At 41.2% G+C, this 17,121-nt stretch overlaps 2 protein-coding genes across 3 annotated transcripts in view; one reads left to right on the forward strand and one right to left on the reverse strand.

Annotated features, from left to right (window-relative positions):
* The window catches only part of svep1 (sushi, von Willebrand factor type A, EGF and pentraxin domain containing 1), a 128,711-nt gene extending 120,718 nt beyond the window's left edge, over nucleotides 1-7,993 (forward strand). Inside the window, exons 45-49 of one of the 2 annotated variants that reach the window (XM_079491747.1) lie at nucleotides 3,518-3,688; nucleotides 4,579-4,674; nucleotides 5,225-5,320; nucleotides 7,144-7,237; nucleotides 7,621-7,993. In XM_079491747.1, the coding sequence (XP_079347873.1) occupies nucleotides 3,518-3,688; nucleotides 4,579-4,674; nucleotides 5,225-5,320; nucleotides 7,144-7,237; nucleotides 7,621-7,651 (488 nt within the window). In that variant the 3' untranslated portion in view covers nucleotides 7,652-7,993. The remainder of the gene's footprint in view (nucleotides 1-3,517; nucleotides 3,689-4,578; nucleotides 4,675-5,224; nucleotides 5,321-7,143; nucleotides 7,238-7,620) is intronic. The other variant, XM_079491748.1, reaches the window with a different exon arrangement.
* A 207-nt stretch (nucleotides 7,994-8,200) lies between these two features.
* txnb (thioredoxin b) lies at nucleotides 8,201-16,438 on the reverse strand. The gene is made up of 5 exons (XM_079490983.1): nucleotides 16,276-16,438; nucleotides 12,935-13,039; nucleotides 11,477-11,542; nucleotides 9,778-9,843; nucleotides 8,201-8,913 (listed from the first exon to the last, which is right to left on the reverse strand). The coding sequence occupies exons 1-5, from the start codon at nucleotides 16,297-16,299 to the stop codon at nucleotides 8,848-8,850; spliced, it is 327 nt and encodes a 108-aa protein (XP_079347109.1). The 5' UTR covers nucleotides 16,300-16,438; the 3' UTR covers nucleotides 8,201-8,847.
* Nucleotides 16,439-17,121: the final 683 nt, after the last annotated feature.

Consider the following 17,121-nt stretch of genomic DNA (forward strand, 5'->3'; position numbering starts at 1 on the left):
GTCTCGGACCAATTGTCTCGGGTCTCTTCCCCCACCGAGACCACTCGAGACGAGACAATGCAAAACGTTCTATCAACCCGATCGCAAGGACTGATCCCATTCATATTAACATTAAAGACAGCTGTAGGAGCGCAGCGCAGCGCTGAATTAGAGCACACGTAATCTTAAATCTATTGAAATTGGGTTAGAACATGTTCTGATTGTATGAAATGATATCAGGCTGGCATAAATAAAGTGTCGGCCGGGTGGCAGAGAGTTACACAGCGCCACAGCCTGACTTTTTTGGTATAGTGCGAACGGCGTCGGTGCGGCTTGCGAGGCCTCGCGCTAGACAGCTTTTTTTTATTCTTTGAAATGGGAACGGGGCTAGCTCTCTCTCTCTCTCTCTCTCTCCCCCCGTCTGTGTGTCTGTCTGTGTCTCTCTCTCTCTCTGTCTGCCTGTCTGTGTCTCTCTCTCTCTCTCTCTCTCCCTCTGTGTGTCTCTCTCTCTCTCTCTCTCTCTCTCTCCGTCTGTGTGTCTGTCTGTCTGTGTCTCTCTCTCTCTCTCTCTCTCTCGCTCTCTCTCAGTCTGCCTCTCTCTCCGTCTGCCTCTCTCTCTCTCTCTCTCTCTATTAACTATTTAATTACATATTTCCATTTTGCACCAATATTATACTACCATGTCTTAATACAGTGTTGCTTTTTACAAATAAAATAAGCAAATTAAGGTTGATCACAAAGTTAGTGTGGGTATCAGCAGGCTACTTTGATGGGAATGCGACGGGTTGAAGAACAACCGCTGCAGGGTTTGACTGTGAACAGTGAATCATTCTAGTTTCTTACCTTGTGGCTTATGCTAGTCATTTGAAGAATTTTATAATCCAATAATTATATAATCCAAGGTTTGTTTGTCTGGAGATCCAACGCTATGTCATATTATTAAAGTAAGTAAACTTTAAGAAGCGCTGGTCATTGTGCTGCAGTCAGTGAGAAGCTGGTCCGCTCTGCTAATTGATCTGACCTATATATTTGCGCAACTGACTGGCATGAGGGTAATTACTTATTTGGCAGCACCTGCAATTCCAATAGGACATTTGAAAAGGCTTTCATATATTAATATTTTTTTCTAATAAGGTTTGGCCTTATAGATTTTGTATAGTTTTGGATATTGATTCATTAATTAACACAAAAATGTTTCTCCCAGGCGGCTCTGATGTGCATGCCTCATTGTTATTCATTAATTGATATTTAAAATAAATATTTGAATGAATCATGCTGTAGTAGGCCTATACCTAATTTTGTAAAATCTATTTGCACTGCAGTGTTTCAGATCAAGATTGTTTTCTGTGCCTATCAAATAAGAGGGAAAAATGGTCTTGGTCTCGGTCTCGGTCTCGACCTGCTAGGTCTTGGTCTTGGTCTTGGTCTCGGCCCCCTAGGCTCGCAGCGGTCTTGGTCTCGGTCTCGGTCTCGACCTGCTAGGTCTTGGTCTTGGTCTTGGTCTCGGCCCCCTAGGCTCGCAGCGGTCTTGGTCTCGGTATCGGTCTCGACCGGCTAGGTCTTGGTCTTGGTCTTGGTCTCGGCCCCCTAGGCTCGCAGCGGTCTTGGTCTCGGTATCGGTCTCGACCTTCTAGGTCTTGGTCTTGTCTTGGTCTCGCTTTAGGTGGTCTCGACTACAACACTAGGAAATAGCATATTGATTCACATTCCACAGACTGACAGTAGTGACTGTGTGACTCAACACCATAAGACATAAAACAAGAGTATTACAGCAATAGTTAGCTTGGTAATCGGAAAGCCCCAAGTCTGTTTACTGGTTCTTACTGGTTCCCTGGGTCTGGGGTTTCAACATCTTGTTGAGTTGAGCAGTGTTTGTGTTTGGTTGTTACCTAATGTAGCTTGACTTAATCTCAAGGAAGCAGATAGAGATGCTCAAACCTTGTCCGTCTTAAGGCCAGTCCACAAAAAATGCAACTCCTTGCAACAGTTTGCAGAATAATGGGTACATTTCACATGAAAGCACAACTCAATACAAAGACTGTTACTGTGGACGACACACTGATAAAGCATTTAACTTGTTTACAACAGGGTCCACCATTTTCAATTCATCAGAACATTTAGAGACGTAAACATAATGCAACTACTTGCAACCATATCCAAATGGCAACTAGCCATTTCAGCCTGATTTCCAGCCTGATTCGCTGCGTTCCGGAGACACAGACAGAATGACGGACACAGTATATACTGTATAGCCTACTATAGTGCCAGTGTGGTACAATGTGCATGAATTTGTGTCACGTCACATGCTATACTTAAAGGACAACTTCACCACTTTTCAGCCTACCTTCATATAATTGGTCCTCACCAATGTTCATGATAAAATGCCACCATTTTTTTTTACTCAATCTGTTTCTTCACATCATCGATGGGGAATCCAAGCTAATAGAAACTGCAGGCTTCCTATACCTGAAAACTTGCAATGCGATAATGGAAGCCATCGTTCTCACGATAATAATAATATAAATATTAAAATATAAGGTTAAACAAAATCTGCCTAATGATGATGTCACTGGTGGACGGGTTTCTGAACTTCCCTCCTATGAGACAGAGACTGGGTAGAAAATCATTGTGGTATTTTATCATGAACATCAGTGAGTACCAACTATATGAAGGTAGGTTGAAAAGTGGTGAAGTGGTGCTTTAACAGCGTCTTTATTTTGGTACTCTACTCAACACTGAGCATGACTCCTCACTGAAGTCACTTTGATCTGCCTCTTACCTTCAGTAGCTACTTGCTGACCTCTTCACTTTATTGACTCACACTGACTCACACTCTCCTCTGAAGATATAATCATTATGGATGTGAAATTGTGACTGCAACAAGCAATGTCTTCATTGTCTTGTGCTGCGTGCATGCTAGCCTAATTATGGGCTGCCCTTGCAGCTGCTATGGCAACCCCTGTTAGATAATCTCCTGCTCTTTCTTGAGACACATCAGAACACAATGGTAGCCATGGTGCTGCTGTTTTGCTTGCTGCATGCATTGTGATATGCATTTGCATGTTGTTTCTCTGCCCTCTTTTATCTCTGTGTGGCGTAATCCTTTCAGAATGTCATTGAGGTACTAGAGGGAACTCAAATTTGAATGTGTTGGCATCAATGAACACGGCGAAATATGAGAATGAGATGAGATAGATGCAGTTTCCCAAACAGCTCATGCAGAACCTTAATTTGTATAGTATATTATGCAGAGGTAAAGTTAACAAATGTTCTAGCCGTTCAGTAGAAGGGGGGGTTAGTTGACTACCCCCATGTCTTAGTTATAGCATTTTGAACTGGTCGAGTGACAAACATTGTGTAAAAGTATGAAGATTTTCCTCTCCCAGTCCCTAGTACCTTGTAAGCCTCAATATGAATCTCTGAATTACTAATACTAGAGACAAGAGACTGAAAAATTACCTCAGTACATGACCATGAGAGATTTAGCCAATAGCCAGTAACACATCATGGCTTCTTCCATTTGGGCTGTTGTACACAGGGGTGTCCTGCGGCCCCCCTCTTCACGTGGCCAACGGCGTGGTGCGGGGGGCCGTCTTCCAGTTCGGTGACGTGGCGGTGTACTCATGTTTCGCCGGCTACGCCATGGAGGGCATCGGCAGGAGCCGGTGTCTGGAGAACGGCACGTGGACGCCCCCGCCCGCCTGCAGAGGTATAGAGAGCGCGACGGACGAGGAACTCACCTCCTCTCCTTTCCTCCTTGCGGGACTGTCCGCTCTGAACACAATGCATACTGTACGGTCTACTGTACGGGCTTTACTTTGGGTTGCATCCGCACGTCCTTCATGTTCTGTGTGGAAGGAATCAATCAGGGCCTTTCTGTCTGCCGCCTCCAATGTTCTCTGTTCCTTCAGCTTCCCTCGCTTCCCTTGGACACCTGCAGTATATCTTGTAATGCATTTACACATCACCCGTAATTGTTTGATATTATCTGTGGATGCTAACCTGGAAGTGGTGAGAGATACATTATGATCTATGTCCAGATACGATGGCTGTGGTTGAGAGAGGGATAGTTGCATTTTTAACCCACAACTGCCTTCTTTTCCCGGATACCATGCCTATTACCCTTGCATTCTTCCGCTTCCTATGCACTTCCTCTTGCAGTGTATTTCCCATTCCTGTGCACTACCTTTTCCTATACCTTTCCCGTCATGTCCTCCAACTAGCACCTTCCTCACCTGGCATTTTAATGTGACGTACTCCTTCACTCTAGGGCCACATACAGTACACAGGGATATCTGTACTGTACCAAAGGAGGCACTGTTCACAGGAAATATATCAGATGGAGATGTGAGCTACTGGATTCTGTGAAGGGAATTCCATCTGTCGCTGGAATGTCCTTTTCTTTTGGTCTTTTTTATTCCAGCATGACAGTGCAAGGCAGAGGTTTTCTGTAATCACTGCATGAAGTCCAAGATACTTTGGCTGAGAATTAACAATAACATGCAACATATTTCCACCAAATAAATGAATATGATTTGTGCAACAACACAATTGTTTGGAATGTAAATGATGTCTGCTGTGTGTATTTCCTCCTACCAGCGGTGTGTTGGCTACAGTGTCAGAACGGTGGCGCGTGTCAGAGGCCCAACACTTGCTCCTGCCCAGAAGGCTGGATGGGACGGTTATGTGAGGAGCGTAAGTGTTAACCTACCAAATAATAGTAATCATACAGTAAATGCTCTGTTGATACAATACAATAATAGTTGCTATTATTGCCTGCAACATAACAGTTAACTGTGTTCCAACAAAAAGCTATTGATAAATGGACGGCTCAAATAAGTACGCTAGAGACAAGGTTTCAGTACGGTTAATATATTCTAGTGATGATAGAAGTTAATTCACTTATTCGTTGTGTCTCTCTGGATTACTGTCATTCGACTGATTGCATTTAATATATGGGGAAAAACATTCTTTATCCAGAGCCAGAGCCGCATTACTTCCCTATTAATTGGTTTGTTCCTTTTATTACAGTTATTCTTATTTCATTATTATGCACATGTTGAGAAGCTTGAAGTATTTCACTGCCTATATGCTTCTGTATGCTTCTGTATGTGTCAAGCCTTGAACGTACGATTAGTCAAAACGAAGCGAAAAATGAAAGAACGTTTGCTTAGGGTAGAGTCAGAAATGAGTCATGATGGGTTTCTGTTTACACTGGTCTTTGGTTTCTTTCATCCTATAATAGCAATCTGCATCCTGCCATGCTTGAACGGAGGCCGCTGCGTGGCACCTTACCAGTGCGAGTGTCCCACGGGCTGGACGGGAACGCGATGTCACAGTGGTGAGTGTGTGCATGACATGTGTATGTGATGCACATACATGCACATACATTCAAGTGTCAAAAGAGTAAATGTGGTAAAGATTAGAGTTTAGTATAAATTTTACCTTATACCTTTTCTCTTCCTTAGAATATTGTAGGAAAGCGTAACAAATATGTAGGGGGCAGAGGTCATTCCACAGCTGCGGAGCAAGGAGGAGTGTTGACTTGGGTGTCATATAGGGAAGAAAGGGACAGACGTACTGTGTTACACTGTAGAGTGTAGATGATTTAGTGAGCGAGGGTTGATCCATGTCTTGGAGACGGGGGTGACGTGTCCTTGATTGCCTTGTAGGTCATTACAATTGTTTTTAATTGGATGAGGCCAGCAACCGGAAGTCGAAGGGAACGCAAAGGGGTGGGGGGGACGTGTGTCCAAGGTGTTATGGGACAGAGAAGAGTCTAGTCTAGGGCGTGTGGAGTGTTGTCCCAGGTGTGTAAGGAAGGGAAAAGAGTCTAGGGCATGTGGAGCGTTGTCCAGGGTGTTTTAGGGAAGGGAGAAGAGTCTAGGACGTGTGATCCATTCTGGATCTGTTGAAGAAGTTTAAGTCGGAGGTATACAGTAAGCAAGGATGGAGTTACAGTAGTGAAACAAGGAGATGACTGAGGCTTGGATAAGGACTCCTTGGTGAGGAAGGCTCTGATCTGAGTTGGTGTACAACAGGGGTGCCCACACATTTATGACGTGAGATCTACTTTCAAAATGACCAGCTCAACAAGATCTACCCACTGAAAAAATAAGTGTACCATTGCTGAAAATAGTTTAAATATATAATGTACCTGGGGGGGCTTTGGAATATTTAAGTATTTAACTTAAACGCCCAATGCATTCTCAATGGCAATAGCACAAACTTTGGCATGCTACTAGTCCTACATACTTACACCTAGAAACCCCATTCAAACCTATTTAGCTTCATCTTACGGTGGACATGTTTGCCTGAAAAGAAATCTTTGATGTTTCATAGTTTTAGAAATATAGTGCTTTCAAATTTGAGAAATTCACAATGGGGCTCAATGGCAGATATTGGCACGTCAAAAAATCACTTTCACCTAGAAACTCCATTCACACTTTTTATAATTCAGCTTACTGTGGAGACACATGCTGGAACTTTTTACTTTGAAATTATTTGTAGTTTCTGAGTTATTTAACTTAAACGCCCAATGCATTCTCAATGGCAATTACACAAACGTTGGCATGCTACTAGTCCTACATACTTACACCTAGAAACCCCATTCAAACCTATTTAGGTTCATCTTACGGTGGACATGTTTGCCTGAAAATAAATCTTTGAAATGTTTCATAGTTTTAGAAATATAGTGCTTTCAAATTTGAGAAATTCACAATGGGGCTCAATGGCAGATATTGGCACGTCAAAAAATCACTTTCACCTAGAAACTCCATTCACACTTTTTATAATTCAGCTTACTGTGGAGACACATGCTGGAACTTTTTACTTTGAAATGATTTGTAGTTTCGGAGTTATTTAACTTAAACGCCCAATGCATTCTCAATGGCAATTACACAAACTTTGGCATGCTACTTGTCCTACATACTTACACCTAGAAACCCCATTCAAACCTATTTAGGTTCATCTTACGGTGGACCCTGTACACACTACTCAAATGGGTTTCGAAATGCAGCTTGTCGGGGCAGGAATTGTTTTGTCAGGAGGTCAATAATGAAACAAATAAACTTAAAGTAGTAGAAAATCGTTCAGTCTAAGAAGCCTTTAAAAGGAAACACCATAATTGTACCGTGTTCATTCCTGTGGCCATTATGTTCACAGCTGTCTGCTCATCACCGTGCATGAATGGAGGACGGTGCATCAGGCCGAATAGATGTCATTGCAGTCCAGGCTGGACCGGCCATGATTGCTCGAGGTAACACGCACGGCACACACAGCACGTACTCACTTTACTTCTTTGGCCCTATTTACACTGGCAGCCAAATCCAGCCTGAATCAGATCTGTGCCACATCCAGATTGGAATCTGATTTGTTTAAATGAGTCATGTGACCATTTAAACCAATCGGATTTCAATCTTGATGTGGCACAGATCTGATTCAGGCTAGATTTGTCTGCCAGTGTAAATGGGGCCTTAGTCTTCCCTCCTCACAGTGTACTTGGAAATATGTTATTTAGCATTTTGTATACGTAGATTGAGTAGACCGGCGATATATTGTCCCAACATTCAGAGTGAAACTGACTTGAGCCAAGTTAAATGCTTACTGGCATTTCCCATCTTCTCTCCTCCACCCCCACAGGAAGAGGAGATCTGGATACTATCATTTCTAAGATGCCACTCTGCTCCAATGTCCTATGAAGTGAATTTTTGTATAATTAATTACAGTCACAATTGTAAACCATTCATTCATTCATCTCCCGAAGAAGCAAAGCAAGAACCATTTTGTAAAATAAAGCTGTATTTTTTCATATAGAAAATTCCACAGTATTAAATATATGCTGCTATATACTTGTATGATGTGTAAAAACTATTGATGTGATTGTCGTCCAGTGTATATGTGTAAACTATTTGCACATTTTTATTAAAGCATAAAATATCTTAAAAAGCTTCTTTACTTATTTACTGATAAATGTAAAACAAAATCACGCAGCCGTGGTTTCAACAGGTGTCAACAAGAAAGGAAGAATTCCACTTAGGCTTGTTCATGGAATTCTCCCTCTCCCATTTTCGGGTTCTGGATCGTTATATTTGTTGTGGTCATGTTAACCCTATGGTTGGCTGGTTTCTGATTAGACCACGTAGTAAGGACATTTTTATAATTGATAACATTTCCTGCCCTCTTGTGTCAGAGAAATATAAATTGGGGTTTGGTGGGGATACATTGTGCATAGTCACTGTGACATAGTAAACCACTCCTTCTCTATGTCTATACATGCTCCTTTAGCAACAACAAATAAATATTGGTGCTCACTTGTTGGCATGTTGTTTAGCCCATATGACGTCTGCTATGCAGATAGGCATTCATATTGTACCAAATAAACGTTAAATTAATATTTGGTTCATAATGCAAGCTGCAGTGCCAGCTTAAATGAACCAAATTAACAGAATTCACACATGAAAAGCAAAAGGTCTGTTACTTATCTTCATTTATTCAATCCACCAAATGAGAAAAAAACATGATATACAGAAGACATAAAACATGACTCAAATGTTTTTCCTCCATTCAAATGGGACAGCAGAGCGACATGAACCTGAGGGCAGGGAGAGGGGGATGACGTGCAGCCACCCATTCAGACTAAAAGTGGTTGTTGTGGATTTTTTATGAAACAATAACCAATGTTCCCATGGTGCACATGCAGAAAAACAAACAATGGATTTTTAGAAATATTTAAGACATCATGATGGGGTTCAGAGGATTATTGCCGTGGAACTTCTCCAGGGGTTCTGTGGGAAGAGTGTTGGCTCCCGTTCTTTTATACAGTGTAGTTGAGTTGAGGTGCGTTGGGATGGGTGGAATGGCTTTCTCTCATGACCGGAGAGCTGCCACTTTCTCCACCAGCTTGTCATAATTGGCCCCAGAGAACTCTTCAACCTAAAAAGACAATATGCATTATTAAGGGATAATACCGTTTGACCCTGGACCACCGCTTTGTTGGCCCTCGGTCACCCTGTCTGGGGTTTTGTTCTAATAATGACTGCCTCATTGTACAGTATACCTCTTTTTATACATTTAAGCTAATGCGAAACAAGCTGCTATGGAAATGCGAACAAAGAGAGCATGCTTTGATTGACCGACTGGGGGGGGGGGGGGGGGGGTTGTGTAAATACAAACAAGTGTATAAACACAAACATTGTGTAAAAATAAACATTGAAGACAAGTGAGGACACAAATTGCGAGATGAGAAAATTAGATGATGTATGATGATAAGAGCGCCCCTCACTTCACACAGGTGTGATTTTTGAGGGGTGCTAGCCCCTCCTATATACAGGTTTAATGTTTGTTTTTTAGTTCAATGTTTGTTTTAAAAACGCCATTGACAATGAAGGGAAAATGTACGTCATCTTGTCCCTAACACAAACATTAAATGCCATTCTATTAAATGCTTAAATTAAATTATTAAATTATTAAATGCCATTATTAACAATAAAGAGAATTTAATGTTTGTGTTGGCACCGTTTGTTTTACATCACCATTACATCACCTAATCAACATGAGTTAGACTTTAATATATTAGCGCCCCTCACTTCACACAGGTGTGATTATTGATTTATAGTAGGACAAATTTGCGCGACTTGAAAAGATGAAATGGAAGCGGGGAGGAGGCATCCTTTTTATCTGAAGATGTCTAATCATTTTCAGAGCTTCTGTGCTCCAGACAGAAGCATTGGAAATTGTGGGAGGCAACAGTCTGGCCAGCGAGATTAGTTATTCCTGAACTGTAACTAAATAGCTTACCATCTTTCCATTCTTGTAGAATTGGAATGTGGGCATACAATTGATCTTACATTCTGCAGCCACGTCCTGAGAAGGAAGAGGAGACGGTGACAATTATTCTTGTGCTTGCTTGCTCAGATTGCATTCGTTGTTGCGTTCACCGTTTACTTCCACATTTTTCACTAGCTGAGGGTTGCCATGGCAGCTTGATACACAACATCAACCCACAACCACAAGGTTTGGTGAGATATTAATGAGGAAAAACAGGAACTAAAAAAGCTGTGACCACAAACCTTACATTTTAAGTACTGTATGACCAGAATTGAGAAATGTATGTTATACTGTACATCAACCAAACAGATTAAGGCTTGTGTGTTATATAAAGCATGTGATAATCAAATGTAAGCTTGAGCAAGCAGTCATCCTACAGCCATCAAATTGAACCTTGAAAGTATAGGATGAGGATCACTGTTGAATATTACTGGATGACAATCATGACATTTAGTCTTGGAAGGACAAGTGAATAATATGTGGCATTAAGGTAGTCCATTAGTACCAGGTATACGCCTATTACCAGAGTTATTTTTAGCACCCGTCATGTCCAACATCCAAGCCGGCTGACGTGATACCTGCCCTGCTAGGGCTGGGCAATATGACTTCAATTCAATATGACGAATACAAATAATGAATGATAAAGAAATGTGGGCGTGAAGATAGTAGATCTACAAGCTTGTGTAGCAAGTTGTGAGCTTGTAGATGAATTATACCGAAGGATGGTTATGACATGTAGTTAATCAAAGCAATAACTGATTTAGTTAATTACAAACAAATCTATTCCAGAAGAGTCCATTTCTATTCCCAACCCTAATGGCTGTCAGACACTGACGAAAGTCTGTCTGGTAGACTGCTGCTGCTGCGGATCCTAATCATTATTAAACAAGACTCCTAAGACGAGAACAGAGTGGCATTCCGACGCAGCACCATTCTGACTACGTGGCTTCCGCGTACAGGGTTATTATTGAGCCCCAGGGGCGTGCACAGATAGACACAAGGTAGTGCTAGAGCACCTGCCTTTTTTCCCTCTGGACAGCAATGTGCCTTTTGAAAGTAAATTTTTGTACAATTTGTTCATTTTATTTTTGTTTTGTAGGCACAAAATATGGTGACGTCGACCAATTCTGGATTAAAAGCTGCTAATATAATATATATGCCCCAAAATCTATAAATGTCACACACAATTAAGGCAGTCAGTGGTTCCACACGCCGCACAAAATGCCCTTTTTTCACTTGTCCCTCAAAATGTCTGTGCATGCCACTGTTGAGCACGTCGGAATGGCAGAGCGCGAATAATGGGCTTCAGAATGCTGGTATGTAACCGTATATTCCCTTTCTATGTAACCAAGTTGGACCGTTTATTAACATTAACCTCCTGCTGCCATCTTTTCCATTCCATTGTACTTGTAAATATTGTAAGGGGTGAATCACTTTGCTGTTCTTGTAAATATGCATGTCATTTTTTGGAGTAGCAAGAATTGGAACTTTTCTCTTGTTGTGTTGTGCCCATACATCCACAGAAAAGAAACGAAACTAGATGTTGTCAAAAATAATTAAAGGAAAAGTTGAGCAACTGCATGTACGCATAGCGTATTTCTTCGATTAATGTTGGCAGAAACTGTTTTTGATGGGCTATATAGGTTAAACAGTAAACACACTGACTTACCGCTGCCTCATCCACATCGACCTTCAGGAAAACAACGTTCTTGTTCTCTGCTTTTTCTGCCAATTCCTATGGGACAATAGATTAAGTCAGCATGGAATTGTTGATGATATACTGTCAATGTACAGTTGGAGGCCATCGATATTGTCCTTTTCTTTTTGCTGAGGTTTGCGTGATCTGCGCAAAAGGACAGTTAACCCATTTTGGGGCGGGAACCCCTTTTGGTGTTTTAAACATTGTTATAATTTAGCTATTGAAAAATAGCAGATCTACAAGCTCATAGCGCGCCACCGAGTGGCGCGCTACGAGCTTGTAGGTCTGCTATTTTTGAAAAATCGTGAAAATATTTATTTCAGAAAACTGGAGGATTTAGAAGGATTTTTTTAAATGTTGAGGTCAGGCCTAGATGGGTCAAATGATAAGGGACAATATCGGTGGCACCCAACTGTACCAATGTTCGATCTGACCAAGTAAAAAAAGAGGGATGTAGAACTGATGGCAGAACAGTATATAATTTGTTTATATTGCAACAAATTTAAACAATTCCCTGGTTAAATAATGTCAAGGAATTCTCTCTACAGAAGTTTTCATATAAAGCAGGCATCGTCTGGATTTTCCAGACTGTTTATTACAGTACGTGAACTGGCACTGGGTTGCCTGGCCAACAGTCATCTCAGTGGAGAAGCTGCCCTGCATAACACTGGAAGTACAGCTGGCAACACAAGCCTCAAGTGGGATGCAAAATACACAAGCTTACATCAACATCATTCAAAGCTGGATTTTCAAGTCTTGATGGAGAGCGAACTCAAAAGAGAAGTAATAAAGAAAATCTTGAACAACAGATACAGAAACAGAAACCAAGCTGGAATTTGGTTCTTTGGCTCAATTCCAGTCCAGTCTACAGTACATCTTACAGTACATCCTTCAAGTTTTCAAATACCGGTATATAAAATAACATTTGAAAATAGCAGATCTACAAGCTCACAATGCGTCGCATCGCTACGCATTGTGAGCTTGTAGATTGGCAAAGCCGAAATGTATATAGTGCTGAAGTTGTCAAATAATTGTAGTGGAGTAAAAGTACAATATTAGCCTCTGAAATGTAGTGGAGTAGAAGTAAAAGTACTGAAAATTTGACATACTCAAGTAAAGTACAAATACTTCAAAATGGTAGGCTACTTAAGTACTATAAGCTACTTAAGTATAGTAAGGGTAGGCAAAATAAGCTAATTAGCTTCAGCCTACACCTTTTTTAGTCATAACAATGTATCTGTATTTATAAAATTATTCATTTTGTACATGAACTGATGACCAAAATAAATCATTGAAAGTGAAGTGAAAGTGAAGTACAGTAAATGTATACTGTTACTTTCCACCACTGCTAAAAAACTGCAGGGCTCAAGTGATCGCCGTGCTCTCGAGGAGCTCCAACTCTGCAATCACAATCATCTGACCTCTCACCTTGAAGCGAGGGGCAATCTGTTTGCAGGGGCCACACCACGTGGCTGTGAAGTCCACCACCACTAGCTTGTCCCCAGCTTCCACCAGGATGGCATGGAAATTGTCCTATAGAGAGAATGTCAAACATTATTATACTATCACAATAGGTGATCAGACAGATCATCAATCCACATCATACAGTCATATACATTCCCACCCAAATTCACATTGTCCACTTTATATTTGTGGCATGATATTTACACACCTTCGTTCTGGCTCATACATGCTTGCAAACAATGCTTTGGCACAGTGGTGGCACAGTGGTGGAAAGTACTTAAGTAAAAGTGTCAATACAGCAATAGATGTACTCTGTTACAAGTTAGGCTTAGGGTTATATAGTGCTGAAGTGGTTGATGTCCATCCATCCATCCATCTTCAACCGCTTATCCGTAGTCGGGTCGGGGAGGCAACAGCTCCACCAGAGTGCTCCAGACTTCCCTCTCCAGAGCAACATTAGTGACTTCCTCCTGGGAGATTCTGAGACGTTCCAAAGCCAGTGAGTCGATGTGTTTCCTCCAACTGCGCCTTGGTCTGCCCCGGGGTCTCCTCCCAGTGGGACGTGCACCTAGGGAGGCGCCCGAGAGGCATCCTAACCAGATGCCCAAACCACCTCAGCTGGCTCCTTTCCAGGCGAAGGAGCAGCGGTTCTACTCCGAGTCTCTCTTGTGTGACTGAACTTCTCACCCTATCTCTAAGGGAGATGCCAGCCACCCGTCGAAGAAAACTCATTTCGGCCGCTTGTGTTCGCGACCTTATTCTTTCAGTCATGACCCACACTTCATGACCATACTGTAGGTGAGAGTAGGAACGAAGATTGCTCGGTAGACGGAGAGCTTTGCCTTCTGGCTCAACTCTCTTTTCGTCGCTGTACCACACTGTGTAATAATAATCAAAATCTACAAAGTAACTAAAGTTGTCAAATAATTGTAGTGGAGTAAAAGTACAATATTTGCCCCTGAAATATAGTGGAGTAGAAGTAAAAGTACAACAAAATGTACATATTCAAGTAAAATACAAATACCTCAAAATTGTAGGCTATACTTAAGTAATTAATTCATGTAATTAGTTATTTTCCACCACTGGTCTGGCATAAATATGGAACATGGAATTAAGATGTAGACTATTCATTGTATTAAAAACAATTGCTTTATTACTTGGGTGATTAACATTGATACCCTCACAAAAAACATGCAGTAATCCTGGTCTCTAAACTACCTCCCCCTGCCAGCCGGGGCGCCTGATGGAGGGGAAAGGAACTGGTCGGAATAACGTGCTCCTTCCACATGCTACGTCTGGCTGGGGAAACTTAGGTGAAAAGAAGCAGCTTGGACTCCTCATGCATAGAAGGAAGCATGAGGTCAGTCGTCTGCCCCCCCCAGGTTGGCAGAGGAAGTGTAGTGCCAAGGATTACATTAGATAATTGTCACTGGGTGAAAAAATGGGTTGCAAAATCTTGGGATAAAACTTTGGAAGAAAAAAAACATTGATACAACCTATCAATGTTTTTTTTCTTCCAAACAGTATGTAGGTCCTACATACTGTCTATTTACAGTACCATACTATTTTATGTCATATGGCCTCAAGGCATGCCATTGCTGATGGCAATCAGCATATTTGCACACGCCAACACAAGCACACAGTACAAGCACCAAATTGTATTCAGTTTTACAGTGGGACATTTTTTAGACCACATTGTGAATAGACTAAATGGTGATACTTTGTAACTATTGATGGTGCATAACTAACAAAAAAACTGTAGCAGACCTTGGGGGGAAATAATAAAAAAAAAGTGCAGTGTATTTTTTATCTAAATGCAGGCTGAATTATTCTATTGAAACTTAAAGCCCCTGCAGACCCCAATACAATCTTATAAAATACTAATATAGTAGTATGATGGTATAACACACAAATTGTGACATAGCATATACACTGATACATTTTTGTAAATCATATCAGGATCATACACTTTATTAAGTTGGCCTGGCTCTGATGATCCATATGCAAGCTAGCAAGATTCTTACAGAAAGCACGTGATAGGATACATTTCCAAGCGCTTCTGTTACCATAGTTACCATCTGACACTATCTTAGCGTGTCTTGGAGGGGGCCCGCTGTAAACGTGGGCCTGAATTAAATCATAACAGATCATTCCTTCAAAAAGTTGAATTCCAAGCCCTGAAGCAGCAGTGTTACACAATTTGTGACCTAAAATGTCCTAAATCATATAACTCGGTTTATGTTTGCACGTGAAAATATTCGTTTTTTTTTTATTATTAATTAATTGTGGTTGATGTTTGTCTGAAATGAAATCTATATTTACCCAGGGTATCTGGGCTAAGCTCAAGAACTTGTTTCCAGCCAGGCCCTGCTGCTCATAGAACACATTTCATCGTAGTGGTTCAATGCCTTGTTCAAGGGCACTTCAGCGGTGGTAATTTTAACGTGTCGGACGGCTGATTCGAACTAGGAACCTTCCGGTATCAAGACCGCGCCGCTATCCGTTCGGCCACCGCTACCACTTAATGTAACGGCTTAACGTTACACGGGGTTAAATTTAAAAAGCTAAATGCTTTTTCCTCATCAGTATGTGTGAAATTATGAAATAACAAAGCCACTTAGCCCAAAACATTCTGATAAAACATTCTGATTAAAGAAAGATCCAACATGCTGTCAAAATCGGTATGAATGGAAACGCCGCTCCCTGCGAACAGCGGCCCCTGGCGCCACAGAAATCCATAGCTTGCGAATATCATGCTATATAAATATCATTGAGAAAAAATGCTGCTATTTGTCCCAAAACAAGCTTTATACCCTGCATAACATGTATATAACGATGCTGTGACAAAAAAAATGCTGTACCCCCTAAGCCTACTTTTTTTGACACTTGCTTTGACAATGTAAACGTATGTTTTCTCATGCCACTAAGCTCCTTTGAATTGAATTGAATTGAATTGTAACGTCTCTCTCCATCCTAGTTTATATCCCTCACCACCAGCATGGTTGGCAGTTGGTACATCATCACACCAATTAAAAGGCAACGTCCAACATTCAGGGAGCTTTAACAGATGTCCTCGTGGCAACACGTTACACTACACCTGTGACATTATTTATAACTACGGTATACTGTTGTTAAACACACACTCAACTCTGGAAATAGGAATAAACATATTTTCCATGTCCAGGCTGGGTGGATGCACAATTGGCGCCTATATATACTAAATAATGACAGCACAGATGCTAAACCAGTTGGACGTGACAATTACATTACAAAAAAAAAGATACAAACAAAAGCTAAACACTCACCAGGTCTTCAACTTCACGAACCATGATGATGATGATGATTATGATGATGATGATGGTATTTCTCAGGTCTCACGATGATGATCAGACTGCCTACTGGGACGGGAGTGTATGTGTGGTTCTGTCTGTTTGCCTGTGTTGCTTTATGACACTATAGGCTACTACTGAACCTCCCCTTTGCGGAAACACCACAGCATGCACTTTGATCATTGGCAGCTCATCAAGTCATCATGCAATCAATCACCAATCAATGATCACATAATCACAATGATCAATCTTGCCAGATACATCGAAGAAGAGAATATCGAATCATGTTTAAGCTGTTCATGAATATATTTCTAATTGTATTATTTCCCCCCTGCCCTCTGTTATAAAGTGCAGTTTGCATCATGGATCTGTAAAGGAGCCGCGTGGCGCGGGGATCCTCTTCCTCTAGTAGTCACTATGACTTGACACATTCCTCCGGTCTACTGTTAGTTAGATTGAATTATGAATGAACCTCTGCAAATGTTCAATGGCAATGAAAGTATGCGCAATGCCACGCCCTCGTGTAGGCTAGTGTAGACCAGGCATGTTATCATCCTATATTACTCCTTTATAATTACATTATTAATCTTCTCAATTGAAAACTCATATTCAAAGTGAAAACGATTATTTGCTAGACAAGTAACACAAGTATTACATTTGAATTAGTCCCAAATCTGAGGTTAACATTTTCGTTTTCCTATAGACAATCTCTTGAGCTCATTGAATGCAACATTCTCATCTCCAACCATGGAAACACCACAGCCTTATGAAATTCAAATCAGTGTATAAAAATAGCCTCTTTCTTCCTGATCAAACAAAAAC

This window comes from Electrona antarctica (assembly GCF_951216825.1).
Source record: "Electrona antarctica genome assembly, chromosome: 21".
Classification (NCBI taxonomy): domain Eukaryota; kingdom Metazoa; phylum Chordata; class Actinopteri; order Myctophiformes; family Myctophidae; genus Electrona; species Electrona antarctica.

Excerpts from the sequence above, each read along its gene's own strand:
- txnb (XM_079490983.1), bottom strand. The coding sequence starts at position 16,299 with ATGGTTCGTGAAGTTGAAGACCTG. Across the intron at positions 13,040-16,275 it reads TTCGTGAAGTTGAAGACCTG|GACAATTTCCATGCCATCCT; the intron begins GTGAGTGTTTAG and ends TTCTCTCTATAG. Across the intron at positions 8,914-9,777 it reads TCTACAAGAATGGAAAGATG|GTTGAAGAGTTCTCTGGGGC; the intron begins GTAAGCTATTTA and ends TTGTCTTTTTAG.